This window comes from Oncorhynchus kisutch, linkage group LG3 (genome assembly GCF_002021735.2).
Source record: "Oncorhynchus kisutch isolate 150728-3 linkage group LG3, Okis_V2, whole genome shotgun sequence".
In the NCBI taxonomy this organism is placed as follows: Eukaryota; Metazoa; Chordata; class Actinopteri; order Salmoniformes; family Salmonidae; genus Oncorhynchus; species Oncorhynchus kisutch.
Genome location: NC_034176.2, coordinates 52,464,409 through 52,477,980, shown reverse-complemented (window position 1 = coordinate 52,477,980; position 13,572 = coordinate 52,464,409). Strand labels below are relative to the sequence as shown.

Genomic DNA, 13,572 nt, shown 5'->3' with positions numbered 1-13,572 from the left:
GAACTCGCCCTACAAGTGCTAAGTTTACAGAAATGTACCGCCTGCTCTGGTCATGCTGATCAAAACCCTTTTTTTGTGCTGCCTAACCAATGCTGTGCTGTGTGGGCCTACAGTGGCAGTTCAGGAGGAGAGTCAAATTATTGTTTTGTTAAGGCCTAGTCCCCAAAAATGTGCAATATCTTTCCTGCAGACTAGCCTATAGCCTATGTTCTGTTTCAGAAAGAGAGCAGGAAGATGAGAAGGAGTACCGGAGGTCAACTTTGATACCTTGCTACTACTCTTCTGAACAAAAATATAAACGCAACATGTAAAGTCTTGGTCCCATGTTTCATGAGCTGAAATAAAAGATTCCAGAAATGTTCCATACACACAAAAAGCTTATATTATTTCTCTCAAATGTTGTGCACAAATGTGTTACCATCCCCTGTTAGTGAGCATTTCTCTTCAATTATCCCTACTCCTGACAGGTGTGGCATTTCAAGAAGCTGATTAAACAGCATGATCATTACACAAGTGCACTATGTTCTGGGGACAATACAAGGCCACTCTTAAATGTGCAGTTTTGTCACAGATGTCTCATGTTTTGAGGGAGCATGCAACTGGCATGCTGACTGCAGGAATGTCCACCAAAGCTGTAGCCAGAGAATTGGATGTTAATTTCCCTACCATAAGCTGTCTCCAATTTCATTTCAGAGAATTTGGCAGTACGTTCAACCAGCCTCACAACCGCAAACCACATGTAATCATGTCAGCCCAGGACCTCCACATCCAGCTTCTTCACCTGCTGGATTGTCTGAACCTGAGCAGTATTTCTGTCTATAATAAAGCCCTTTTGTGGTAAAAAAAACAACTCATTCTGGGGCTGTGCCTGGCTCCCCAGTGGGCGGGCCTATGACCGCTCAGGCCCACCCATGGTTGTGACCCTGCCCAGTCATGTGAAATCCATAGATTAGGTCCTAATGAATTTATTTCAATTGACTGATTTCCTTATACGAACTGTAACATTTACATTTTTGCATGTTGCGTTTATACAAGCTTCTGTAGCCGAGGGAAGGAAAAAATGACTTTATTTGGGAAGTAATCTAATTATGTCACTATCAATTGACTAAGCTATTCACTTTCTGTAAAATAGATGTATAAACTCAGACAGCTTTTAAGGAAACACCTACTCTCATTGGGTTAAGGAGAAGAGTAGCCGGCAGTTAAAGCTTACATTTTTCTGTTTCGGTTGGTCTACTGTCTGTCATGTAAAGGTAGGCCTAACTTTTGAAAGTACCATGCTCATATTCCTAATCATGTCTCAGATTAAATTATTTTCAAACAGGGACAGTCTCGCTGCAAACAAGACACATGGATTTTTCATTAGATTAATATAAGATGAACACTTAGGCCTATCTCTGTCCATTCTTAGTCTGTAATTTTGGTAGTTTGTGTGTTATTAAAAAATATTATGCTAACATGTAGAATGGGCACCCAAATCATGCCCACCTGCCCCAGATTGTGATTGCGTAAACAGTAATTATGTGCTGTCTATTCCAAACGAAACATCTACAAGTATTTTATTGCTTATATAACTAGCTAATAAAATTTGATCTTACAGTGTTAGGCATTCACAAGGCAATTCAGAGAAACGGATCGCAATTTTGGTGCACAAAGAGGAGTCATGAGCGCAAGTATCTTAACAATTAACACATTCTGTTCAGAACAACCCAGGGTATGACAACATGTAATCCTGTAACAGTACATCAAACGTAGTGATCATAAACGTTGAAAATGTATGTGAGTTTTATGAAATGGAGAGGTCAAGTACACATTTGGACTCACAAGTGTTTGGCTTGCTTGAATGACAAAGTTTTTCAAAATACATTGAGTCATCTTAATTTATAGCATCTCTCCAAAAAATGTAAATATGTAAAAGTTGCCCAATTAGCGGGAGGGATGGCAACTTCTTGTCGCGCGCAGTGCTCAAGCTCAGAATCGCTATCAGTCCAAACCCATATAGCATAGAGCCAGAACTTGAATATAATGTATGGTATGTTACTGTACAGCCAGTAGTTTGACCACCAGAGGGCATCTTTGAGAAGCATTTGATAGCCTTCAATAGTGGCTGTACTAGATCCTTTAAAACCTTTTTTGTAAGAACATAGTATATGGGACTGATTTTAAGAAATGTTGCTTAATTAGAGCAATATTATGGAGTTTCTATTTCTATATGGGTTTCCTTTAGGATGGAATGGAAAATATGGCTCTGTTCAACATGACGGTCAGGAGTAGGCTAGAGTACTGGGCTATTTAGCTAAAGAATCCCCGTGTCATGCAGGCACGCAGAAGACCGGCTGTGCATATAAATAAGAATTTGTTCTTAACTGACTTGCCTAGTTAAAGAAAGGTTACACTAAGAGCATATCATTTCTACACCCTGATTGTACAATTGTAGTCTGGCCAGTACCCAAATGAAGATTCAGTGAAAATATAAATCTTATTGATTTATCGAGACCAGTCCCCATGCTTGTCTCAGAGCAGCGTGAAACGGTGCTAAAATAGTTGTGGGCTATTGCTTTAAGTCCTATTGCGCCTAACTTCAATATGCTCTTTAAATAAATAAGACCAACACCACTTTTAACAGCACATTACTCAACACCAGTGAGACTCATGTCGCCTACGGTAGGACCTACAGTATATCGAAAAATATGTGCTCTCCACCAATAATTACATAAAAAGCCGAGTCATTGTCCTGCTAAAAGCTGCTAATAGCCGATAGTGTGTAACACAAAATAGTACTCTGTCAAAGTGCAAGATTTTTGTAGATGTGTTTTAGATTAATGCAAAATAAAACACTAATATATAGAATCTTGATTAGATAAGTATTCAACCCCTGAGTCAATACATGTTAGAATCACCTTTGGCAGTGATTTTTAACCTCTTGGTAGGGGGCAGTATTTTCACCTTCGGATGAAAAGAGTGCCCAAAGTAAACTGCCTGTTACTCAGGCCCAGAAGCTAGGATATGCATACAATTGATTTGGATAGAAAACACTCTAACGTTTCCAAAACTGTTAAAATAATGTCTATGAGTATAACGGAACTGATATGGCAGGCGAAAACCTGAGAAAAATCCATCCAGGAAGTGGAATTATTTTCTTGTGGCTGTTTTTAAACTCAATGTCTATAGATAATATAATGGGTTAGGAATCAGATTACAGTTCCTATGGCGTCCACTAGTCTTTAGACAGTTTCAGGCTTTTATTTTGAAAAACGACGAGTAAACAGCCATTTTGGTCAGAGGAACTTTGTGATTTTTCCTTTCCATTGAAAAATTATGATTATAAAGACAAACAACCTGAGGATGAATTATAAACATCATTTGACATGTTTCGACAAAATTGAGTTTTTGGGACATAAAGAGGGACTTGATCGAACAAAACAAACATTTACTGTGTAACTGGGAGTCTTCTGAGTGCAACCATATGAAGATCAAAGGTTAGTGATACATTTTATCGCTATTTCTGACTTTCGTGACTCCTCTACCTGGCTGGAAAAGCTTGTATGCTTTTGTGAGCTGGGCGCTGTCCTCAGATAATCCCATGGTATGCTTTCGCCGTAAAGCCTTTTGAAATCTGACATAGCGGCTAGATTAAAAGGTAGTTAATCTTTAAACTGATGTATAACACTTGTATGTTAGGAATTTTTATTATGAGTATTTCTGTTTTTGAAACAATTTCACCGGATGTTGGCCAGGTGGGACGCGTCCCACATACCTTGAGAGGATTTAAGTAAGTGGGGCGGCAGAGTAGCCTAGTGGTTAGAGCGTTGGACTAGTAACCGGAAGGTTGTGAGTTCAAACCCCCGGGCTGACAAGGTACTGGACTTGAAAAGCGGCTACTATGAGGTCGAGATGGAGGGCGATAAACCTAAAACAGCCTTTACCACTCTTTTTGGAAATTGGCAGTTCAAGATGATGCTGCAGGGATTGACCAATGCACCTGCTACTTTCCAACGGACGATGGAGAAGGTGATGGGCAGGGATAAACCCGGATGAAGCCATTGCTTTCCTTGATGACCTCATAATCTTTTCTAAGACGCTTGAGGAGCATGTCATTTCTGAGAGGGGAATCAAGCCTGATGAAAACAAAGGGTCTGCATTCAAGACCTGGCCTGTTCCAAGGACCATAAAGGAACTAAGGGCATTCCTTGGTTTTTCTATATTACAGAAGGTTTGTTCAGAAATATTCAAGGATTGTGAGGCCACTAAATTATCTTCTAGTCAGAAATCCCTCCGTGAAGAAGAAAGGGCAGCCCATGAAGAGCCCACCACTCTCAGGACAATGGGATGATTGTTGCCAGAGAGCTTTGAGACAATCCTTGAGGGGGGCACCTGTTCTTGCATTTGCAGATTTGAGGATTTGATATATGCATAATACTGATGCCAGCACTTCAGCCCTTGGTGCAGCCTTGTATCAGATACAAGATGGACAGATGTGGGTAGTTGCATATGCCAGCCAATGTGAACAGAACTATCTGGTCCATAAGCTGGGGTTTCTTTCTCTCAAGTGGGCAATCACTGATAAGTTCCAGGACTACCTCAATGGCTGTGAATTTAGAGTGAGGAGAATAATGAGACTGAAGTCAAGAGTGAGGGAGTTGACTGATGCAGATACCATAGTGGATAAGGCTGTCCTGGATGCAACTTCACAGGTGCACATGGTGACAAATCAACAATCAAGCAAGAATACTCATACATTCAAACACACATAGATGAAGAAGATGTAGATGCCAATAACACTGCCATGGTGGAAAGTCTTGAATCAAGAGAAAGAGCCGTACCATTGGATTTTGAAGAAGCACAACAGTGGCCAGGTCAACCCTACTTGCCTGGGTTAATAGCAGCAGATTGGTATAAGCTTCAGCAGGAAGACCCACAACTCTCAGTGGTAATACGCTGATGAGAAGTGAGAAACAAATGATGCAAGAGCCAACGGTAGTCAAGATAATGCTCAGAGAATGGGATATGTTTGTTCTCAGAGAAGCAGTGCTATTTTGAAAGGTTGGAGAACCTTTCTTCCAAATGGTAATATCCATAAGTCACAGGCAATGTGCTATAGAGGGTATCCATGAAGAAACGGGATACTGCCGTACTGAGAACTCTGGATCTTGCAAGGGCCTACTTTTACTGGCCTAGAATGGAGTTTGAAGTGGACAAGTGTAAAAAAGTCTGAGGTGCGTGTTGCGTAAGGGTAGGGATAGAGTGCAAAAAAATCTGCAAACCTAGTGAATCAAAACATCTATACCCCTAGAACTAGTCTGTATAGATTCTCTCACTTGAACCTGACAATTCAGACACCAGAAACATCTTACTAATGTCAGATCATATTACAAAGTACTCTTTAGCTATCCCAACTATAGACCGAACCGCCAGAGCACTTTGGGACAATTTGATTTTACATTATAGATTTCCTCAGAGGAGTCATAGACCAAGGCACCAATTTTGTTGATATCAGAATTATGTTCCATTGCTGGCGTCAAATCACAAACAACCCCTTGACCACCCCTGTGGTAATCCTGTTGAGTGGTTCAAAAGGACTTTATTGGACATTTTAGGCACACTGAGTGACAAGAGAAAAGATTGGAGGCATTTATGTGAAACCTCTAGTGCATGCATACATGCACTTGCAGTGACACAACAGATGAGACTCCATTCTTTCACATGTTTGGGCGACAAGCTTGGTTACCCATTGACCTTTGTTTTGGCCTGAGTCCAGCTGGCCACAATGGAACCACGCACCAGAACTACACTAAAAGGCCAAGAAGATGACTGAAATACGCTTGCAGCCACAACTAACATTGAGTAGCTGCTGCCAACACACTGACTCAACTCCAGCCACTTTAATAATGGGAATTGATGGGAAATGATGTAAAATATATCACTAGCCACTTTAAACAATGCTACCTAATATAATGTTTACATACCCTACATTATTAATCTCATATGTATACGTATATACTGTACTCTATATCATCTACTGCATCTTTATGTAATACATGTATCACTAGCCACTTTAACTATGCCACTTTGTTTACATACTCATCTCATATGTATATACTGTACTCGATACCATCTACTGTATCTTGCCTATGCCGCTCTGTACCATCACTCATTCATATATCTTTATGTACATATTCTTTATCCCCTTACACTTGTGTCTATAAGGTAGTAGTTTTGGAATTGTTAGCTAGATTACTTGTTGGTTATTACTGCATTGTCGGAACTAGAAGCACAAGCATTTCGCTACACTCGCATTAACATCTGCTAACCATGTGTATGTGACAAATAACATTTGATTTGATTTGATTTTAAGTTGGCTGTGAAATCTGAAGAGAAGAGTCAGAGGGCCAACAAATGCAGATGGGACTCAAAAGCACTGACAATTTTAGCATGTAAATCTGGGTGGGGGAAGTTTGGATGTATGGCAGCAAAGCCACTACACAACACAAAATGTAACAATACATGAATTGCACGACAACAGTGAGAAACGGTGTCCACAAACTGTTAGGGCCTACATAAAACTGTCCTAACAGCAGTCCCAACATCTTAGCACTGCTATACCTGGCAATCAGCGGAGCCTAGTCTGATAGCAAAACAGTTAATTCAGCCTCATTTAATGCTTTAAAAAAATAGCTGATATTTTTATTTATTTAACTAGACAAGTCAGTTAAGAACTAGGGTGAGGCACATGGGCTGCTAACATCTTACTACACAACATACACTTCTTAGCTACAGTATACATATCTCCCAGGCATATTACATCATTTATGCAGCAACATACAATACATTTTTGAACTCACCTTGTTGTGCTGTGCTCACTTGAACAGGAAGGTGGCACTGCGGTCCTTCGTGGGTAAATTTTGTCATCAAAGTCTGGCATTTTCTGGATTTATTGTACTTTCAAAACAACTCGGAAAAAAACAAGACGACTGCCATGAACAGTCTGGCATACCACCACGATTTAAGTACCACGGTGTCCACTCATAGAAAAGGAGATGTAATGGTGTATTCCTTGAATGTCATGTGCCATTAACCTTGTCGCAAAGTTATTGCCTAGGTCAACCAAGATGCCAACCGAACGAGGTGATCGGGAAACGCAGCCACCAAAGGACAATTCGTGGCCACTTCTACATTGTGGTTCACATCTTGGGAAAACCGTCCAAGTTGAAACCACAAGGGGGGACAGTTTCGACGAAGAACCCAGGAGGGGGGTGGAGTGGGTGATGGAGAAACAGAGATTCCTAAGTGCTAAGTTCGATCAGTCGATCACAAGACAAATTAACTGCTCCCACTTTACAATGCTGAATGGTCTGAGGAGATCAAGAGACAATTACAGACCATTTTTACCGACTCACATGTTAAAAGGGTCAACACATTAGTGATGCTAGTCGGGCGGACGGGAGCGGGCAGCGACCGGTTGAAAAGCATGCATTTGATTTTGCTAGCGTTTAAGAGCAGTTGGAGGCCACAGAAGGAGTGTTGTATGGCATTGAAGCTCGTTTTGAGGTTAGTTAACGCAGTGTCCAAAAAAGGGCCAGATGTACACAGAATAGTGTCGTCTGTGTAGAGGTGGATCAGGAAATCACCCGCAGCAAGAGCGACATCGTTGATGTATACAGAGTAATTGCATACATAATAGCATCATCCGCATGTACATACAATTAAACATTTTTAACAGATTGTTCAATAGCATTTATATAAATAGTGAAAAGAACAGGTCCTAGTATCGATAATCCTTCAACAGATAATCATAAAACAGGTGTCAGAGCCCAGCCCATAGCATGATCAACAGTGTCAAGCGCCTTTGACAGGTCCACAAAGAAGGCAGCACAATGGTTGCTGTGATAGTGCTGTGCCCTGTCCTAAACCTTTTGGAGTGGCAGCACATAAACTATTTTCCATTCGTTAGGAATATTTCCTGATAACAATGTTAGATTTAAGATATGGGTTACTCAGCCAGCAAATGAGGGGGCATTACACTTGAGCAGACCCGGCTTAAATTGCATCAGCCCCTGTGGATTTCTTGGTATCTATAGCAATTAAGGCATTAAGGACTTATTTTTCTGTGAATTGCCGAAATGAAAAAACCTCAATACCATTTTCCGAGTCAATCTGCAAAATTCCCAAATCGACGTTTAGACATCAATTAGAGAAGGGTTAGACGCTCTTTTCAAAAAGCCAAGTGAAATAAAATTTAAATGAACTGGATCAATGACGTCATTTTTGTCCTTAATCGGGCCAGAAGCTGAATTGATTTGTTGGGGGAGAGAGGAGGAAGTGCAACCCTTACAGTTGTCCAGAATTTAGCTGGGTTCCCCTTAAAATCAGAAAAGTGGTTACATAATAATCCGATTAAGCCTTTCTGATCAGCCTTCTACATTGATTCCTCAGATTGTCAATCCAGGCCTAAGCCTGTGTTCCTGGCCTTGACCCAGGCAACATTTCCCTGATGAATGATTTAGGATGATTCAGGAATGAACCAGGCATTCGATCTACCTTTAACTCTCTGGGTTTTTAAGGGGGCATCATTATCTACAAGAGTATTGAAGGGATTTGCAAAAAAGCTAGAAATTTACAAAAAAGCTTCAAGCTAAATCAGATTCAGGGATAGTTGAGATACAATCAAGGTCACTAAAACAAAGATAATGTACCAAAAGCTATTTGTTCCAGTCATTGGCAGCAGAGAACTGGAAGGAAAGGCAGTCAAAGAAGGTATAGGCATTGGGGATGACCAGTGAAATATACCTGCTGGAGCGCATGCTACGGGTGGATGTTGCTATGGTGACCAGTGAGCTGAGATAAGGCGGAGCTTTACCTAGCAAAGACTTATAGATGACCTGGAGCCAGTGGGTTTGGCGGTGAATATGTTGCGAGGACAAGACAACGAGAGCATACAGGTCACAATGGTAGGTAGTGTATGGGGCTTTAGTGACAAAACTGATGGCACTGTAATAGACTGCATCCAATTTGCTGAGTAGAGTGTTGGAGGCTATTTTGTAAATGACATCGCCGAAGTCAAGGATCAGCAGGAGGGTATGTTTAGCAGCATGAGTGAAGGAGGCTTTGTTGCGAAATAGGAAGCCGATTCTAGATTTGATTTTGGATTGGAGATGCTTAATATGAGTCTGGAAGGAGAGTTTACAGTCAAGCCAGACACCTAGGTATTTATAGTTGTCCACATATTCTAATTCAGAACTGTCTAGAGTAGTGATGCTAGGTGGGCGGGCGCTGGTAAGGATCGGTTGAAGAGCATACATTTAGTTTTACTTGTGTTTAAGAGCAGTTGGAGGCCACGGAAGGAGTGTTGTATGGCATCGAAGCTCGTTTGGTTTGTTAACACAGTGTCCCAAAGAAGGGCTGATGTATACAGTATGGTGTTGGGGATCAAATAATCACCCGCAGCAAGAGTGAGGCTTAGATTTATGCATTTTCAAATCTCTGACTCCGATAACTGGGTAATGGTCAAAAATCCAATGGGAAAAGCACACTAGCAACATACTGTATTTATCTGGAGTATTTGTCCAAATCAATCAGGGTAGATGAATGGATCTTTAGGATTCAGCCGTGTAGGCTAAGTTATCAGCTGAGACAGGTTCATTTCATGGCAAATATCTTTCAGCGTATCAGACACTGGCGTCCTCCAATCAATATTAAAATCACTCTTAAATAATAGTTCAGATTTACCATATTTAGATAGTGATTGAGATACATTTTTAAGAGCCAAATAAGGGAGCAGAGGGAGGGCGATACACTCATTTTAGTGCCAGCTGGTTAATATGACCAAGGCCCACATTAAGAACGAGACAATCAAACTGCTTAAGGACAGAGGTAGAAAGAGATACAGACATATTTAAATTGTCCTTTGTAAATATAGCAACACCCCCACCTCTGTCCGATCTTAAAACATTATGACCAGAGAGACACAGAGTTCAGCATACAATTATTCAAATAAGTTTCAGAAATTACCGTAAGGTCAATTTAGAATTTAGAAGCCAGAATATAAATAAAATATATGTTTTAAATCAAACTTCTGGCATTTACATTAATGAAATTTAAATATGTTTTATTTATTTAACTAGTCAAGTCAGTTAAGGACAAATTCTTATTTACAATGACGGCCTACCCCGGGCCAAATCCGGACGACGCTGGGCCAATTGTGCGTCGCCCTATGGGACTCCAAATCATAGCCGGTTGTGATACAGTCTGGATTCGAACCAGGGTGTCTGGAGTGACACCTCTAGCACTGAGATGCAATGTCTTGCGCCACTTGGGAGCCCACAAAAAAAGACAATACACATCAGTATTTAGCAGATGTTATTGCGGGTGTAGTGAAATGCTTGTGTTCCTAGCGCCAACAGTGCAGTAATATCTAACAATACAAAACAATCTAAAAATGTAAAAGAATGTAATAAAGCAATGTTGGAGTTCAGAGTATGTATTAATCAGATACAGTGTCACGAACCCCGCTTCCTGAGTCTGTGTTTGCCTGTGTTTCTGTCCTGGAGTGTGTTTCCGGTGTCCTGGAACGCACCCTGTCTGGTTGCCGGGCAGATTAGCATGTTGGGAGATCGATGTTCACCCGCACCTGTATCCCATCAGTAATCTGCACACCTGTCCTGATCATCACCTCTCCCCTTCAAAAGCTCTGACCTGACATCCATTCCCTGCCGGATCGTTAGCCATGAACAGTATGTTGTGCCATAGTATCAGCCTCAAGTTGGATAGAATTTGTTTTGTTGTTTTGTACGTCTTGCTTGCCTTCAACTTACCTCCGTTTGTTCTGTCTTCAGTTACTCACCCGGATCATTTACCCCATTCCCGCCTGGTCATCGGAGGATTCCGCTTCCCCATTGGATCCACCTATTTACTCCCATCAACTCACCACCGCTGCCCACTACGCCACCTGGATGTATCTACCCACTCACATTCACTTGTAAATAAATACTCACCTTCTTCCTACTCTCCTTGTCCTGGTCTGCTTCTGGGTTCGATTTTGAAGAAACGTGACATACAGTACAAGTCAAAAGCTTGGACACAGCAACTCATTCAAGGGTTTTCTTTATTTTTACTATTTTATACATTGTAGATTAATAGTGAAGTCTTATAAACGATTAAATAATGCACATGGAATCATGTAGTAACCAAAAAAGTGTTTTTGGCCCATTCCTCCTGACAGAGCTGGTGTGACTGAGTCAGGTTTGTAGGCCTCCTTGCTCACACACGCTTTTTCAGGTCTACCCACAAATTTTCTATGGCCACTCCAACACCTTGACTTTGTTGTCCTTAAGCCATTTTGCCACAACTTTGGAAGTGTTCTTGGGGTCATTGTCCATTTGGAAGACCCATTTGCGACCAAGCTTTAACTTCCTGACTGATGTCTTGAGATGTTGCTTCAATATATCAAAAATAATTTTCCTCCCTTATGATGCCATGTATTTTGTGAAGTGCCGCAGTCCCTCCTGCTGCAAAGCACTCCACAACATGATGCTACCACCCCATGCTTCACGGTTGGGATGGTGTTCTTCGGCTTGCAAGCCTCCCCCTTTTTCCTCCAAACATAACGATGGTCATTATGGCCAAACAGTTCTATTTTTGTTTCATCAGACCAGAGGAACAGTCTCCAAAAAGTATGATCTTTGTCCCCATGTGCAGTTGCAAACTGTAATCTGTTTTTTTTTATGGCGGTTTTGGAGCAGTGGTTTCTTTCTTGCTGAGTGGCCTTGCAGGTTATGTCGATATAGGACTCGTTTTACTGTGGATATAGATACTTTTGTACCCGTTTCCTCCAGCATCATCACAATGTCCTTTGGTGTAGTTCTGGGATTGATTTGCACTTTTCGCAGCAAAGTACGTTCATCTCTAGGAGACAGAACGCATCACCTTCCTGAGCGTTATGACGGCTGGGTGGTCCCATGGTGTTTATACTTGCATACTATTGTTTGTACAGATGAACGTGGTACCTTCAGGCATTTGGAAATTGCTCCCTGCACATAATACACAGTTGCTGGTTGGAGCACATCTCCAGAGCCACTGAGCTGGAGGAGCATGTACTAATCCTGCTGTAGAATTTATTTTGGCCAGCAGGTGAAACGAATGACTAAAGTGAACGAGTCGCTCTGAAAAAATGAATCATGAATCATGACTCTCGAGTCAGTAAAAAGAGTCGTTCAAAAACGACGGCAGTGAATGCAGGTTGCAGGTGATTAAAAGTTCAAATTGTTGGATATCCTCACTCCAATATGAATTACACATCACTTTGCAAGCCAGCATAATGTGACTTGCAGGCTTGATGTGGCTTGTTCAAGACCACTTTACTAGGGTGTAACTAGGCCCTTAAAGAAAGGCCTTTTGATATACACTGAGTGTAAAAAGCATTAGGAACCCATTTCCATGACATACTGACCAGGTAAATTCACGATCCCTTATTGGTGTCATTTGTTAAATCCGATCAATGTAGATGAAGGGGAGGAGACAGGTTAAAGAAGGATTTTTAAGCCTTGAGATGGATTGTGTATCTGTGCCATTCAGAGGGTGAATGGGCAAGACAAATTATTTAAGTGCCCTTGAAAAGGGTATGGTTGTAGGTGCCAGGTGCACAGTTCGGTACGTCAAGAACAGCCCCGCCCTATGGGACTCCCGATCACGGCCGGCTGTGATACAGCCCGGGATCAAACCAGGGTCTGTAGTGACGCCACTAGCACTGAGATGCAGTGCCTTAGACCACTGCGCCAGTAGGGAAGCAATGGAGTCAACATGAGCTAGCATCCCTGAGGAATGCTTTCAACACCTTGTAGAGTCCATGTCCCAACAAATTTAGACCGTTCTGATGGCAAAAGGGGTGCAAATCAATATTAGGAAGGTGTTCCTAATATTTTGTACACTGTGTATGTAATGTATTGTTATATAGAGTTTAAAGATAACAATCACTTTGAAAACCATACAAAAACTATGTCTCTGTTGCTAACAAATGGTAACTACAATTCACTATAAATGCAAGGTACTCTGGGAAATATGCAAATAAGGTAGACTCAATTCTTAAGTTGAATTCCATGTTCACTCAACCTAAAATTCAAAGTTGAGTGAACATACAGGTTCAGCTCTATGGCCACATGTTGAGCAAACTCACAAACCTATTGCAGCTGGTTGCCTTACAATTGTATGTTCAATCAACATATATTTTTACAGTGTGCTACTACAGTCATACCTGTCTCACAGTGGAGTCCTGTGAAGCCTGAGGGGCAGACGCAGGTGTTGGGCGACACACAGGTACCTCCGCTTCTACACCCCTCCTCACAGAATGCTGGAGAGAAAGAGAGAGAGAGAACGTAGAGAGAGAGAGATAGAGAAAGAAGCAGGGAAAGCAAGAGAGAGAGAGAGAAGCACCAGCATCAGGCTACTGAAAGACAGGCTGGCTCTGTTAGAGGAATGAGTTACTGAGCTAAAGGAGCAGCATCCCAGCTACACCACCTCCAGCCCAGACACAGAGCTTCTACAGGACCAGATCAAGCGGTGCAGGACCCAACTGAACAA

The 13,572-nt window shown here is 41.6% G+C and overlaps 1 protein-coding gene across 1 annotated transcript in view; it reads right to left on the bottom strand.

Moving 5' to 3' along the window:
* Nucleotides 1-13,572, bottom strand: part of LOC109872624 (protein kinase C-binding protein NELL1) — a 424,089-nt gene that overhangs the window by 28,745 nt on the left and 381,772 nt on the right. The window contains exon 15 of the mRNA XM_020463927.2: nt 13,247-13,342. Within this exon, the coding sequence (XP_020319516.1) occupies nt 13,247-13,342 (96 nt within the window). The remainder of the gene's footprint in view (nt 1-13,246; nt 13,343-13,572) is intronic.